Source organism: Gallus gallus, chromosome Z (genome assembly GCF_016699485.2).
Source record: "Gallus gallus isolate bGalGal1 chromosome Z, bGalGal1.mat.broiler.GRCg7b, whole genome shotgun sequence".
Taxonomy (NCBI): Eukaryota; Metazoa; Chordata; class Aves; order Galliformes; family Phasianidae; genus Gallus; species Gallus gallus.
In genome coordinates, this window is record NC_052572.1 from 2,369,045 (window position 1) to 2,385,609 (window position 16,565).

At 47.2% G+C, this 16,565-nt stretch overlaps 1 protein-coding gene across 1 annotated transcript in view; it reads right to left on the minus strand.

The window, feature by feature from the left end:
• Nucleotides 1-1,668: 1,668 nt before the first annotated feature.
• Nucleotides 1,669-16,565, minus strand: part of RNF165 (ring finger protein 165) — a 44,882-nt gene continuing 29,985 nt past the window's right edge. Inside the window, exons 2-8 of the mRNA XM_414696.8 lie at nt 15,848-16,157; nt 13,751-13,876; nt 10,367-10,496; nt 9,273-9,377; nt 8,632-8,727; nt 7,783-7,889; nt 1,669-7,029 (exon numbers count right to left, since the gene is read on the minus strand). Coding sequence (XP_414696.4) covers nt 6,912-7,029; nt 7,783-7,889; nt 8,632-8,727; nt 9,273-9,377; nt 10,367-10,496; nt 13,751-13,876; nt 15,848-16,157 — 992 coding nt within the window. The 3' untranslated portion in view covers nt 1,669-6,911. The remainder of the gene's footprint in view (nt 7,030-7,782; nt 7,890-8,631; nt 8,728-9,272; nt 9,378-10,366; nt 10,497-13,750; nt 13,877-15,847; nt 16,158-16,565) is intronic.

Below are 16,565 nucleotides of genomic sequence, written 5' to 3' on the forward strand. Positions count from 1 at the left end.
TGCCCGTCCCTGGGGGTCACAGTGTTGTCCTGTGATTATGAACACTTTGGTGCTTCCAGTGAGACCAAGGAGTCTTTTGCAGTGTCACATCCTGGGAGGGATGGGCTATTTCTTGCTGCAGGATGTAGACAATTAAACCAAAAATCTCCACAAAGGTGCTGTGAAACGTCTGGTGGCATTTGATTTAACCACACCAACCCTGTGTGTGCAAAGGGAGAGTAATTGAAGGCTGTGAACCATCCATTCTACAACCTCCCCTACCATCATTATGTGTGAGGAGAAGGAGAAGGAGGAGAAGGAAGAGGAGAAAGGAGAGAGAGAAGAAGGAGAAAGAGAGGGAGAGGGAGAGGATAAGGAAGAGGGAGAGGTGAGGGAGGAGAAAGGAGAGGGAGGAAGAGAAAGGAGGAGAAGGAGAAGAAGGAGAAGGAGAAGGAGAAGGAGAAGGAGAAGGAGAAGGAGAAGGAGAAGGAGAAGGAGAAGGAGAAGGAGAAGGAGAAGGAGAAGGAGAAGGAGAAGGAGAAGGAGAAGGAGAAGGAGAAGGAGAAGGAGAAGGAGAAGGAGAAGGAGAAGGAGAAGGAGAAGGAGAAGGAGAAGGAGAAGGAGAAGGAGAAGGAGAAGGAGGAGACGGTGAAGGAGGAGAAGGTGAAGGAGGAGAAGGAGAAGGAAGAAGAAGGAGAAAGGAGAAAGAAGGAGAAAGAAGGAGGAGAAGAGGAAAAAGTCAAAGAAGGGAAAGAAGAAGGAGAAAGAAGAAGGAGAAAGAAGAAGGAGAAGGAGGGAAAGAAGGAGAAAGAGGGAGAAGGAGGAGGAAAAGGAGAAAAAGGACAAGAAGGGGAAAGATTTACTAATAGTGTTGTACAGCTCTGAGCTGCAACCCATGGGCCCGCCAAAGGCTTGTTTCCCATAAAAAAAAAACAAGAGGTGATGCAGGGAGAGTGGATGTTCACATTGAATAGCACTGTCACACCGTGGTCAGTGCCGTTGTCCCTTAAAGGGTGCGACTCCCTCCCTCCTTGTTGCAGTGCTCAGTGGGGCTGTTATCAGATCACGGAGGCATACTCGTGTTCTGCTGCAGCAGCTTCGAAGCAAAACAGATTGCAATCTCAAGCAGCTCTCAGAGCTGTAACCCTTTGGAAGGACATCAGCAAGATCTCAGTGAGCAAGTGTGCTCTCCACGTCTTCTGATAGGATTCGTAACAGCTTCCTGTAAAGGCAGTCTCAATTTGCCTGAATATGGTGTGTCTCTTATGCAGCCTTACAGGTTGTTGGGGGATCCAGGAGGTCCCCAGACTTCCATTATCAGCAGCACCTGTCCTCAGGACATGCTCAGCCCAACCACAGAGGGGTTGTACAGGTTGCAAAGTTAGGTGTTGACACGCTTGGGTTCTCCAAGGGTGACCAAAGGATGGAAAATGCCTTCAGCTCTCCCTGCATTAATGCAAAAGTGCTTTTTAAAATTCCATTTTCCAGTAGGTTTCTCTTTTCTTACTGATTCAGGGTTGGAAGAGGCAGAAAAAAAGCTCTACCACCACGCACTTGCTAAAGGATTTGCCCTAAAGAGGCTGCAGGCATCAACCTGGAGGGGATTTTACACGATGGAATGGAGTCAGGGTCAGGATGGCAAATAAAGACCACACAAGAGCCCTTCCAGCTCATTTTGTACAGCACGGATTTATAGTTAGCAATGCAGTTCATTTTATTAGTTATAAATAAAGTACAAAAAATCCACCAAAAGTGAATCTAAGCATTTACACAATTTCTAATGTCTTTTCATTTCTTCAATGCACTATTGCTTTAATATTAATAATAAATATTTTTCTAGCTTTCTTCTATAAAATAGTCTATGTAGCAAAATGTTGCACAGCACAACAGAACAGCAGTAGGAGTACAAAAATGTGGGTGATCCTTTCACTGGCTCGGGCCATTAAAGGAGAGGATTTTTCTTTGCTCGCCCCGTGCTTTATGCGTCCCTTTCTCGGTGTCTTTACGGGGTTGACAACCAACCCCCATCCCCACACCGCCCAAAACCACGGCTCCAGGCTCCAAGGGAGGAGCAGCAAAGGGAAAACGTGAGTCTGAAACCCGGGGTAAGGCAAAGGCAATGAAGCAGAGCAGCACCCTGAAGGGAAAAGAGGAAGCGTGAAGGTACGGTCACGTTGTGCCTTCCGGCCCCAAATTGCATCCGAAGCCTTTTGGGGTGGAGATGCATCGAACTCCGTTTCAGTGTGGCTGAGCATCCGCATGGACCCAGAGTGGTTATGGCTTAAAGCTTAAAATATTGTCAAGGGCGCTTTAACCTTCCTGCATGGTGCAAGCACTGGATATCCGGGCACCTCTGGGGAAGGGGCAGCACGTTAGCAGCAGTGTGGTCATGGATGCGGATGGGGACATGGACGCTTGGACACCTGCACTGGGGATGGAGACGTGGACCAGTACAGGAATGGGACATCAGCTGGGAGCTCGTCCCCCTTGGGGTGACCCAATGAGGTCACAGGAGGGTTCCGGTGTAGCCTCAGCTCCACGGTGGATTAACAAGCCTCAAGTTGAGGTTTTCTGCCCCAGCTGAGGGAACAAAACCAATCAGAAGGCTTTCAAGGTCATTTGAGGGAGGCTTCTGCTCCAGGCATGTTTTACAGCTGGATTACAGCCGGTGTTTGTGGCCCGGTGTTACAAATGGATCCCAGATCATCCCCACAACCATCCCATCCCTCTCTGCCCTATCCTTCTAGCCATATCTAGAAGCAGTGAAGGAGCTGAGGTCCCACCATCCCGATGGCACCGCACCATGAGGAGCAGGACCTCCACGTCAAAGAAGATGGGAGGGTCAGCTCCTACAAACTGCAGGAAAACCCTTGGATTTGTAGTATGTGAGCTCATCGATTCCCTCCTGTGTCCCCCCCCTGGAGCACCCAGCTGGGTGCTCATGGAGACGGTTTGACAGGGCGCACATAGCCAGAGCAAGCACTGAAAATTGAACAGAACTGCAGCACCGGGGCTCCCTTCCTCACTGTATGAAGCAATTTGCAGAGTCATGCACCGAAGGCATGCATTGCCCCAAGCACAGCCTTGCAGTCATTATTGCAGGAAGCGTGCAGCAAGAGCGGGAGCATCACCAGTGGCACTGGGACAGGGCAGGAACCGACCGAAACATTTTGGTTTTGGAGAACGCCATTAATCCCCTTCAATGCACAAGGACGTGAGTGAAAGGATCACCAGAGTTTTGATTATGAGTGCAAATAATATTCATATATATGTGCTAAACACAGTCACTATATTGCAGTTTTCCACTATGTCACAGCATACAGAATCAAAGGTTTGCATTTTTATGGAATGTATCCAAGGTAACAGCACCACAGTAATACAGTTGGTAATCACACACCCTGATTTTTTTTCTTTTTTTTTTTTCTTTTGTTTTCGACAAGATAAGCATTATCCCCGACATCCCATGTTGAATTTCTTTTTTTAAAGTACCGACGCATGCAAAGCATTCCATTCCCAGAAACAATGCAAAAATGAGGTAATAGGAGTAATAAAAAAAATTAGTATTAATTTCTAAATAAATAAATTATAATTAAAAATGCAAAAAAAACCAACTATAAAAATAATTAAATAAGAACCCACAATATCTACAAGTTAGTCATAAATTATGATTGTTAAATATAAGGCATTTAAACTCACAAAACCCTGTAAACTATCAATGTTTTTGTTCCTGGAGTGTGTGTTTCTATTCCAGCTCCTCCTACCGTCGTGTACACACGATTCCAACCCACACAGGAACCTGCAGGTCCTCACGCACCGCGGGATCAGTCACTCACACCGGACCATGGGAGTTTTGGTGCTTTTCTTCACCAATTGTTGGTTTTTTGTGTTTTTTTTTTTTTTTTGTCTTTTCCTTGTTCGTTTGTATTTTTTTTTCCTTGTGTGTGTGTGGTTTTTTTTCTTTTTTTTTTTTCTTTTTTTTCTGGTTTTTCATCTAAAAACTGTGCTTGTTCATTAGGCAAATAGTAATACTTTCGCATAGGCTTTAAGAAAACACGCGGTTTGGAAGCGCTCCTCCTCTCCTCCCTGCCCAGCCAGGGGCCCTACAGCCCCGCTCCTCCCCTGCTTTGCCCCCAGCTCACACCCAGGTGCACCAGCCTGGCTTACAGTGTCTTTCAGGAACGACGTCTTGCTTTTCTTGTCCGTATTATTAGTAGTATCAGTGTTATTTTTAATGCTGCTCCAATCTGCTGCTGCTGGAGCAAGCTCCACGCGTATCATTGAACCATGGAGCAGGTTGAGTTGGAAGGGACCCTTAAAATCCACTTGGTCCTGCAATGAACAGGGACACACACAGCTCCACCAGGTGCTCGAGCCCTGTCCAGCCTGACCTTGGGAGTCTCCATGGTACTTCTCTCTGGATGTACCCATGGGTCATTCCTTGCCCCAAGGAGCCCATATCTCTCTGCACGTTGGGGCCCTCTGCTCATGTCAGGTGGCAAATATATGCCCCTATGGCAAATATATGTCACCATGACCCTCCCTTTGTTTCCTCCTACCTGCACAGGCACAGAAAGAGGGGGAAGAAACGATCCTTGATCCGCATGTCACCTCCTTCACTTCTCTTTAAGTTGTAGAAATTAGAATAGGGAACATTGGAGGGCAGTTTCCACTCACAGGAATCCCACCATCTCCCACATGGCAATTTAGGGTCATTTCTACATGAAGAGCATCGCTTGGCTCAGAGGAGTCAGTGCTCAGCTCCGCACATCTGCTTTTCGAATATATAAAGTTTCCAGTTCATCCCCCTGGCTTCTCCTCATATCTCTTTTGCTTTCCCAGTGTGGGGAAAAAAAAGAAAAAAAGAAAAGAAAAAAGTATTTTCTTTTTTTTTTTAAAAATGGTTGTGAATGCTGGTCCTCTGGAGGGCTGTCCTCTGGGTCTCTGTGGCTGATGTCTTTGTCTGGGGGGATGGAAATGTCCCCAGTTCCTTTGGGGGATGCCTACAATTTTATGCATTATTTTAATGGACGTTGAAAAATCAGGTTCCATTTTAATAACCATCTCATTCTCCATATGGATGTGGAGTGAAATGTCTAACAGTGCTCCAACGCAGGGCTAAACCAAGCCCTCCAGAAAGCAGCAAACCCTCCAGATCCAGCATTCCCCTATTGTGCCCAAACAGCCATGGCATCGGCAACTCCTCATGAGCAATGAGTTTCCTCCCATCCCATTATCAGAGCTGCTCGGGGAGATTCAGCCCTGCAGACTAAGAGCTTGAGTGGATTAAAGGGGAAAAAAAAATGGAAAGAAAGGAAAAAAGGCTTCCACCTGTGCTGTACATCTGCTTATTCTCCCTATGCTGTGCTTTCTCACCAGGAAGGTGAAGCACAGCGTCTGCATGCGACTCCCTTTCTCCCATCTCCTGTGGGTGGGGATGGGGAATGGGAGTGGGGCAGTTTGGCTGCTGCTCTGCCCTGCCCAGTCATAGCGTGAACAATCTCCCCAGAATCATAGAATCACAGAATGAATCATAGAATCATAAAATCACGGAATGTCTTGGGTTGAAGGGCACCTCAAGGATCATCAAGTTCCAACCCCTCTGCCACTTGCGGGGTTATCAGCAGCTAGATCAAGTACTCAATCAGATTGCCCAGTGCCCCACCCAACTTGGCCTTAAACACCCTGGGCATCCACAACCTCTCTGGGAAAGGGACCCGTAAAGGCCCTCAAATCCCACTCCCTGCAGTACACAGGGATACCCACAGCTCTATCAGATGCTCGGAGTCCCATCCAGGCTGACCTTGGGTGTCTGCAGGGATGGGGCAGCCTGTGTCAGGGCCTCACTGCCCTTATTGTATTAAACTTCTTCCTTATATCCAATTTAATCTCCTCCGTTTTAGTTTGAAACTGTTTCCCTTTGTCCTATTGCAATGTTTCTGAGAAGCTATACCCTAAATCACAAGCGATGTCCAACCCTGGGGAGACTTGAGCCACGGTGCTCTGGAGCCAACCAGCCTCCAGCTCACCGTATCAGTAAGATCATTCACTATGGATAACAGAGATCATGGAGACAGTCCACAGCCTAGCGTGGATTTCAGCATGCCGAGCTACACAAAGAGCAAAGAAACAGCATCCATCTCAACACTGTGCCCCTACAGAAAGCATTCAGCAGCAGCAGAACAGCAGGAACGAAGCCTCTCCCTATTGCATCATTCATTTCATTTCCAATTTGTCTGTTGTTTTCTTTTTTCTTTTTTTTTATGTATTTTAAGTGTCTCTAAATTTGCAACACTGTAAAGGCAAGGAAAGGAAGCACACATGGCTGAGGCAAAGAGCGCAACCCCTCTGATTGTAAACAGGATTTTGCTTTTTCGCCTCTTCCCCCCAAGGGTGGGAAAGCTTGACCTCTGCATTCCCCTTTTGCAATGTATTAATCAGGCACCAACATAAGGAATCTATGAAAAAATATTTGGTGCAAATTAGGTAACAGCAACATGTCCACCACAAGATGAGTAGGGCATCAAACACAACATTTCTTAAGCTAACATGCTCCAGCTGCCATCCATAGAAATAGCTAAAGGACCCCTATAACATGTTTCTACGTATTCGAGAGGTATATATACAATCCTCATGAAATGCAGGATTGACAGGCCAGACTACCACAACTAGTTCCTTCATGTTCAACACTAAATCTTCTGTAGCATGGGGTCTCTGAGCTCCGGGAATGCCAGCTCCCTTTCACCGGGCCCGTATCCTGCGCATGTGCAATATCTCCTACCACTAGATATTGTACCAACACCTCCTCCTCTGCCTCTCTAACGTGCCTGCAGACTTTTCCTCTCAATCAAATGGCTCAGAAGGCAAAAAATTTTGCTGCAAGGGTTTATGGCCATACGACCTGATAAGGAAAATGGTGTGTCCAGCCAGTTCTTTCAGCTGTCCGAGCCGAGCTGTGTTTCAATGTCCACCCTGCAGATCGGGCACTTCTTGCTGGTGGCCAGCCACTGGTCCACGCATACTTGATGGAAGAGATGCATGCAGGGTAACCTCCTGTGGGAAGAGAAGCACCATCGACCTTTTAAAATTGCATAAAACCCCTTGGTTTCATAGTCTATGAGCTCACTGCTTTCCTTCTGCATCCCCCCATTAGGAAAAATGTTTTCTCAGAAAGTGTGGTGATGCAGTGGCACAGACTTCCCAGGAAGGTGGGGTGTCCCTGTCCCTGGAGGCATGCAAGAACCACGGAGATTTGGCACTTGGGGACATGGTTTAGTGCCCGTGGTCGGGGTGCTGGGGTTGTACTGGATGATGAGTGGTCTTTTGCAACCTGAATGATTCTGTGATCCACAATCCATTTGGGACAATGTGGATGGAAGAAGCCCAAGACATCCAGAAAACAGCATCTAGGACTGGGGAATACACCTATGTAGTGACATTTGTGCTTCCCAGGCCCTCCAGCCTCTACCAGCAACGTCAGCAGTAGGTCAGAGATGATTGACCTTGGTTATAAATCTCCCAGAAAACCTCATGCCCTTCTGACCTGGCACCCACCTTTCTCTGACATCTGACCAACTTTGGAGCAGGTGATCCACACCTATCAGGTCTTACTGCGCAGAGCTCTGCCTAACTATGGCCCTTACTAATGTCCAGCTAAGAAGTGTTTTCTTTCCTAAACCCTGAAATAACACAGGTTAGTTTGTCAGGACAAGAACAGGGTCAGTCTCATGAAAGCACGGTGGTATTATTGAACAAACACAACTCAGATGTTGCTGAGAGACAGTCAAGCAGTGGGAAGGGTCATACCTGACATCTTCTCCATCTTCAAGCATGGACAGACAGATTGTGCATTTCTCATCAGTGTCTGACTCCTCTCCATCCTCTTGCTCAGCTTTACCCTCCTGTGGTCTTCTCTGCAGCAAGAAGAAAGACATAATTTGGTTACAACTCAATTTTCTAACAACCTGCTGAGCCTGTGTAGTTGCAACAAGGCAAAAAATAAGAGCTTAGGTGAGCCAGACAAGCCAAAATAATCACCACCTCCTCTTTTCTCTTTGAGGCAAGGATCGCCCCATAGTCTCCCTTGATGGGGGCTTCTCTTGAAGACCCCAAAATATATAGTCACCTCTGCCAGTAAGGGCAACCACTGTGCCCCATGCAAGCTCAGCCATGGAGCATGGCTTGCACTTTCAGCTCCTTTCTTTCCTTTTTCTCCTACATATCCATTCCAATTAATAGAATTTTTGGGGGGTCCACTGGATACAAAGCAAAGGGAGAACAAATGCCCCGGCAGTGCCACCTTCTTGCAGAATAGGGTGCATTTGCATGCGTGAAGCCCTCTTGATATGGACCCATCCTTTCCCACTGGATGGGAGAAGGTTGAGACCCTTTTGAAAATTTGACTTGTAATTTCCTAGCCTGGAAGCAAGAGTCAGCCAGCTGAGCTACGGCAGTGCACCAACCTGGGAGTCCCACAAGTTATTAAAGCACCAAAGAGAAGTCCTCCTTTTTGGGGTATATTTTAGCTGGTGATGCTGGTTTGTCAACAGTGAGGATTGCAACCCACCAATGTCCTACCTTCCGTCCACTCCACGCACACAACACTTGGCCAACCAACATGGGCTGGCAGCCGTGCCATGATTTCAAGGCTCTCACCTTCTTGTACTTGTGGGGGAAGGTGAATCTCTCAATGGTGTTCTGGACAGCCCCCCGGCTCACACTGCCCAGCCTGTCCTCCAGCTGCAGCAGCTCCTGAAGCACAGAACAACAAATGGTAAATAAGCATCAATGGAAGAACGCAAGGTTCCACCACCCCACTGCCTGCCTGCCAAGGAGCAAGGCTCCATCCTGCCCTGTCCTTGGTGGAAATATCCACTGAACCCAAATCACTAATAATTTGGTGATAGATCTGAGTTTTGGCTGTTGGGTCGTTCACTGAGGGACCAAGGCACAGAGCTGAAATCTGGATATCCAGTAGTTAAGAAATCAAGGTGAAGTTTGTTTGACAGGTGGGAAAAAACAATCGTCAATCAATCAGTAAGTCACTAAAGCACAGAACTGGAGCACTCTGTTCGCAGACAGGAAGGGAGCCAGACCCAAGTATATGGGGTAGACCATCTTTCATCAAATCCAGTCAACAGCTTTGGCCTCTGGGTTATTATTAGTTGCTGCAGGCCCAGTCCCGTTCTCATCTGTGACTCCCATGCCAGAAGGCAGAGTCTGATGAGTTTATGCCAGAGCTTGCATGGATTCCCAGGGTTTAAAAACATAATTATTCCTGTCCCCAAGATACATACTTCATAGCTCTCCCGCACAGCTGATGTGTGCCTGCTTGGGTTCAGTCCCTGAAGAGCAAGTAGCTGGAGCTGAGGATAAGGGTAATTTCTGATTTCATGAACAACCTGCAAGAAGCAAGGGAGAAAAATAAAGCCACCTGTGCTAGCGCCAGGAAATCCCTCGTGTACCTCGCTGATTTAAATTTAGTGCTTAAAAAATTGGAAATGAAAGAGCAGACTGACACCTTCCCCAGTGGGAACCTTTTAATAAGCAAAATTGAGCAGAATAATAATAACTAAAAATAAATTAATAAATAAATACGTCTCCTGTTAATGATAAAAACCAGCATGCGTGTCTTCTGAATTAACTCTGTGCTGCAATAATTCTCACTGCATCCGTAACACTGAAGTTCCAAACTCTCAACATGGACTGGCTTGAAAAGAGATTTAATTTAATTTTTATTTTTAAGCTGGTGCAATTTTCTTCACCCAGGCTCCAATACTGAAAGCCATGTACAGGAGTCAGGTTCTGACCATGGCAGGATGAAAAAGAACATCTCTGTGCTTTATAAGGCTGTTTCAAGGATGAGCAGGGCGGCTCAGCTCCAGTTGCAGCTCCCTGCTAGGAGAAGGACCTGGAAGTGACCCTTCATGTCAAACCCCACCTCCACCAGTGCAACAGGTCATGAAAAACTCAATGTGTGATATCAAGGCTGACTCTGATGGCAAATGAGATGAAGGACAGAGAGCATGGGAAGGTGCCACCGACCACCAAGCCTTCTGCCTGCCCGGAGCCCTTGGATATACTTTACTCCAGTATATCATAATTATTATCAATAACTGCTAAGTCTCACATCCTGCCAAGGCTTATACAGCTCAGCCCGTGAGTGCTCTGCAGGCAACGGATCGACTCTTTCCAGAGCAGCTGAGCTTTTCTTTCCTTTCTCTAATCCAGAGTGCAATGATGCAACATTATCCTTTCAGACACTCCCTCCCACGGCCGGAGATAAGTGGGATTCGCAGGAGACAGGTGATAGAAAGATAGCAGCCTTTATTTTGACTGCCTTCTGGCAGACAATGCATAAAACATTTCTCATTGAAAGCGTTTCACTTACCATCTGTGTTGAGGATGTGCTTCTGGGGAAGTGATGCATCCGAGGTGTAGCTAAGTAATGCTGATAGGGCTGGGGGACCGGGCGGACCTGGAACTGGGCGTGAGTCAGTCCTGCATCGACACTGAGGTCCCTGTGGGTGCAAGGGTGAAGATATGGTTCTGACTGTCTTCTTTCATGGTACAGAGCCTGACAAAAGGGCTCACCTCCCTCCCTCCCCAAAGATGGAGCGAGGGGTTGATTTCACGCCGCTTAGCATTGGTGGTAGCTGGGGATAGGAGCTATGGGATGTAGCATGACAATTTTGGTGGCTTCATCAATGCCCAGGATGAATAGCTCAACCTGGCCAACCAGGTCCTCTCTGTGTCACCACCACTGTAGATGATTACACTTTGCCTAGAGTATTTTGCAGAAATACAGAGGAATGGTGGGTACTGTTAGGACATAGCTAAGCATCATCCATGCTGACGATCTCCCTGGAAGTGTCCCAACCCAGGTCACAGCACAGTTTTGTGGGGGAGAAGGAGGACTGCATCAAACTTGGCCTCTTGGATACCCAGACCTTCTCTTTGTGAAAAAAAAAGTAAAAAGAAAAAAAGAAAAAAAAGAAAGGTTTTGGGATATTTCTGGATGATGCATCTCTAGGAAGCAGCATCACACCACCAGTAGGCCACCACTGATGCAGCAGGACATCCCTAGGAGTCCCACTCAACCACACACAACATGGCTGGGTTTTATCTTTGTGGGTTTGGTCACTTGGTCCTCCCAGAAATCATCCCAGCTCCATCCTGGCATTTCAAATCACCAAGATCCCAGCAAACGCTGCAGCACTGCTCAACCCAGAAAGCAGAGCTGAACCTCAACCCCATTCCAGCACTGCATGAATGGGGTGAGAGGATACCTAGCACAGCATCTCCATGTGTAAGCCAATTGGCTGGTCCCTTGTGTCTCCAGTCAAAGAATCTCTCAGCAAACAAGTGCTTTGTTTGTCATTTACTTTATCATAATTACAAAAGCTGGCACTCTGATAACCATTGTCTTCATGTTTGCCAAAGCAAAGCTGATTAAGGCACGAGGGCTTCTCATTTCAGCCTGAACTTCTCCTCTCCATGGAGCAAAGTGGCAAGATCTATTGCTTACTATGATCAGCCCAGTCGTGTCCTGGAGCAGCTGTGAAACTGCTGATGCTCAACACCAGTTAATGGTCATGAGGGGACAGTAAGTGCAGAAATCCTTTAGCCAACATGGACTGTGTACCAGATAACAACTTCAGGGTATTGATACTCCGTAATAAGTCACCAAGATGAGTAAAAAGAGGGTTTGTCTTTGCTGGCAAAACTTAGCAGAGGATAAATCACAGCAGGAGACTGGCAGGAACAAAACTGGGGTGGGAATCCACAGGAAAAGGCATTTTCCAGCCCCTTCGTCACATTTTTGGAGATTTATCCCATTATTCAAGACCGTTGAAGACTGGAATGTTTTATTGGAAATGAGGAGACAGTGAGTTCATCCCTGCTACTGGCACGAGACATGACCTGGGCTATCTCCTCTCTGCCTGCCCATATTCCCTGCCTATAAAGTAGATGTGATAATCCACAGGGTGAGATCAGGGAATGAAGGGGTCTCTAGGAGATGAATGGATATTATTAACTTGCATGAGTAATTGCAATGACAATACTTCCGTTGTGCAGTGGATCCTTAAAACCACAAATAAATGTTCCTCAGTGATGCTATGGGCCGAAGCATAATGCTGGTGTTTGAAAATGAATGCACAGAGCACATAAGCTGAAGAAAACCAAAACCAACCATCACCTTCCAGCCTGTGCTACATGTACAGCACTTGGATGCTCTAATGTGAGGTTCAAGAGCTGTGATGCCTGTAGCATATAGGCTGCCAACAACCAAAAACCAAAGGATAAAGGCAACAGGTTGAATGGTCATCACTAAATGCGCACCAGAAAACAGCTGAAGGAATGAAATGGGAGTTTATTTCTTCTTCTCCAGAAGGTTTTAACCCGGGGTTGGCTGTCTGAGGTGACAAATCACCGACAGCTCCAACTTCCATCCCTGTTTCCCATGGCAGTGCCTACCACCCCCTGCCTCCGAGCAAGTGCTGTCTCTGCTCATGCGGTGGTAACACATTAGATGAAAGTTTTTGTATCTGTCACTGGGCAAAATTGTACATGTGCCCCAAGGGAAAGTGAGTCACCCAAATATATACACACAGTATATGATTTCTGTCATCCTCGCTCCTTAGGTTTATAAAGCTATGGGACAACACAGCAGGGAGGATGGAGGAGGAAGGGATGATTAAACGACGCTTTATCAGATCCTCCTAATGATTATAATTAAGCAGTATGCACAGAAAGAGAGGCAGGAAAAAAATGGCTCTATTCAGATGAAATGTGAACTGCTTTGCAACCTTATCTGAACAATGTCCCATTGGCCAAATTTGTTGCATCATGATGCCAGCAATGGGAACACCTGAGAAGAAAACAATGAAGGGATCTGGCCATCTTTTAGGTCATATATTATCACCCTGGAAGGGGCAAAATCTGTGCACTGAAACAGCTCTCCATTCGCAGAGCAAAGTGCTCAGATGTTAGGAAATGCCATAATTAAGATTTCCTGTACCATTTTATTTTGGTCTCCTTGTGCTTACACATTACGATTGTCTCTAATTACATGTTCACATGCTATTTTCTCCATTCAATGCAGAGAATGGACTTCGCTCAGCTAACAAGCAGCTATTCAGGAGCATGTTTCTATTTTCCTCTTCTTCCAAGTAGGGCCCTGTATCTTACTGAGCATGCTAATGCTCAAAGCTTCCTCTGAAAGCAGAGCAATCAATCGTTTCCTCAGCTTTTCCAGAGTATCAGACACTGATACGGGAGAATCATTAGCAGCTATTTATCCACGCACCCCATCCTGGGAGGTGAAGCAGCGCCATGCTCTCTAGTTTCAACCACAGAAAAGCCGTGGGTGAATCACAAAATCACATTTTGAGTTCCTGCTGGTGGGCAGCAGCAGACACAGAGGTGTTGGTCTGTGGGAAACAGGCCCTGGGTTGTGTTTCCCTGCAGGCTATGCCCTGCACCAGGAGAAGGTCCCGGGGAAATCAATGTATAGGTGCGTTATGCAACTATGGATGGAGAGATGTGATCAATGTCAGTGTTACCAACCACACGCATAGAGCCTTTAGTGTGCACTCATGGCCCTCCCAGGAATGAATTCCTCCATTACATACTTTCCCTGTTGTATCTGTTGAACTGAACCATCAGTTTTCATGGAAGCACTGAGCCACAAAGGCATTCGCTAACCCACCCAGCCTCCGTAGGGCTTTCTGAGCACCTCATTCAGCATACTGTGGAAACAAGGAAGACTTACCAGTCTGTGCCTTCTGCCAAGTACCTGGGCTGGGGTGCCATGGGCTGTGGGGTTTGCAGTTGGTGGCTGAAGTCAAAGCTGGGGTGCAGACGGTGAGGCTGAACGGACATGCGCTCCTGAGCCCGCCTGGGGAGGAGACCAGAAGTGAGTTAGTAGCACTGCTGCTCTAGGCCCACGTTGATAAATAATGGGAAAACCCAACATGATGGGCTCATCATTATGCATCTGAGAGAGGTGAGTCTAGGTAGAGGTCAGGGATGATGGGAAGAGGAGTGCAGAAGCACAGCATTTGTCATCGTGGACATGATGCAGACCTCCACTCTCACCCCTTGCAGCATCCACATGCTTACAGGAGCTGCAGCGTGAGAAGAAAAAGAGGAAACTAAACCTTTTCCTTAGCCATTCTGTGATCGTTGCACTATTTTCTTTTCCCTGCTGTAAGCCTCATAAACAACAGTTACAAGATGAAACTTCTTCCTGGTCCAAGCATTATCCATCATCATAAAGAAGCTGCAGGTTGTCTCATCTCCCTGCACAGTCCATAAAGTCTTGGGGAACCTCATTCATAACAGAATCAGCCAGGAGCAACTGAAGGCACAATTTGCTCCCACCAATATTTCCATGGATGATGGATGTGCCAGGCTGGTACCACCTCCTCCTGCTCCAGCTCTGCTGACTTTGCAGTGGGAATACATTGAAATCTTTCCAGGGACTTCAGTCTTTTCTCACCTTTGAAGGCACCATCTAGAATCCCATTCATAGGACCTCACATGCCACGTCTGAAAGGTTTCTGAGCCTCTCCTGCTATGATGGATGCTTTCAGAACCAGGCTGTGAGGCTGGGCAAGAGGCTGCTGCCCTCATCATATCACACTTCCTTCTCTCTGACAGCGCACTGGCTGAGGTAATACTGCCAGGAGGCATCAAAGCAACTCCTATGTGGAGCTGTGCTCTGTGGTTTTATTTGAACTGAGCTTATGACTAAGAGATAAATGCTTATATCATCAGTGCCTCAGCCTTGCACATATTTGCTACCCAATTAGTAACTAATCATTAAATCCACCTGAAATCCAGTTTATGCAAAATAAAAGCAGGGCGAGAAGAATCCACAATCTGCAGACAGAAAGGGAAAGAAAGACCTTTCTGTCTGTAGCATTCTTTCCAAATGAGGCGTCATGGCAAAGACTCATCGCCTCATTCTTGGTCTATGGGTATGATCCACAAATAACTTCCATATGTTTCCAAAAAAAGCACTCCTCTCCTACGTGTTATCTGAGCCTCTCTCTCAAGAAACACTATTGGGATAAGGCTAGGCATCCCTTCCCACCTCTCCTGAGCTACAGTAATCCTCCCTGTAATCATCAGACTAATATGAATCTAGGCTGCTTTTCTTGATTGAAAGTGCTCCAAATCAATGGCTTCATTCCCTCCCTGCATTGCCTCTCTTCACAGAGCCTGGATCCAGAGGAGTGAGCACTTCAAGTGAAAACCCAGTGGGATGAGTGGATGCCACGTCTCATGTGGCTTTGAAGCAGCAGCTATGAGAAGATGGCTCACTCATGCATTCTGTTGCTCTCTCTGGGATGCAGGATGGGTTCACAGCAACATCAAGGTGTTTTCACTGTGACTGATGACGATGTGATGACTGATCACACTGGACTGATGACCAGTGTGATTGACTGAGAGATGATACCAGGTGACCTTTGGACGCGCCAAGTGAGCACAGTATGGATCCCTGTGGGAGAGGTTCACCCACTGGTGCAACCTGGCATGCATCTTCCTAGTAGATGTAATTTGAGAGAACATGGGTGATCTTATGAAAAGAACCCAGTTTCATCAGGAAGTTCTGCCAGGGCTTTGCTGAAGTGACCCTGACAGCTTCCCAGCATCACAGAGAAGATGTGGATGCTCCATCCCTTGGGTCCTCAGTGCTAGGTTAGATGGGACCCTTGGCAATTTGGTCTAGTGATGGCATCCCTGCCCATGGCAGGAGTGTTGGACCTAGACGACCTTCAAGGCCCTTTGCAACACAAACCATTCTGTGAACCTATGACTTCATACACTTCAGACGACATTTGGGAAACATAAGACCCCTTACCTGGGATGGGGCATGAGCCGGCGGTGCTGGGCCTCAAGGAGCTGCTGCTGGAGGAGGTATTGCTGGTGTAGCGCCTGAGGTAGGAAGGATGGTCCGGCCACATCTTGGAAGGGCAGGGCTGGCACTGGGGCAAGGGATTGGTGCAGGGGACCGCTATGCTGGTGTGCGGGGGCCATGTGTGGGGTCAGCCCTGGCTGGGGCTGCACTGCGTGAGGCAGGGTGAAGTCGGCGGAGAGCTGAGGCTGGGGACCCAGGTGGAAGTGTCGGCAGGAGGTAGCATGGGGATGCTGAGACCTTTGAAATGGAGCACCTGGAAGAGAAGAGCATGGCTGTCACCAGGGCCAGCGAGGTTCAGGGCACCTGGTTGCCCATTCAGAGCTGGGATTGGGCACACAGATGTTTGTCTCCTCTGCCTCTTGGCAGAGGAAGAAAGAACAGGTCAGCTAACGCTGATTACACACAAAACAAATGTTGATTTGGACTTTTTTTTTCCTCCAAAACGTACCAGAATCAAAACATGGGATTGGGTTCAAAGCTGATTTTGGCTTCAAAGTGAAGTGTGTACTGATGGAAACTGATTCAGTTTGTTTTGGTTTGTCTGCCTCAAAGAGAAGAGAAACAAAAGGCTCAATGTTTCAGAGAAGGAAAAAAGAAGTGTTGTCTAAAATCTGTGTCTGTCATCAGCTCAGAGAAGTTTCCAAAGGTTGCTGACTTTCCA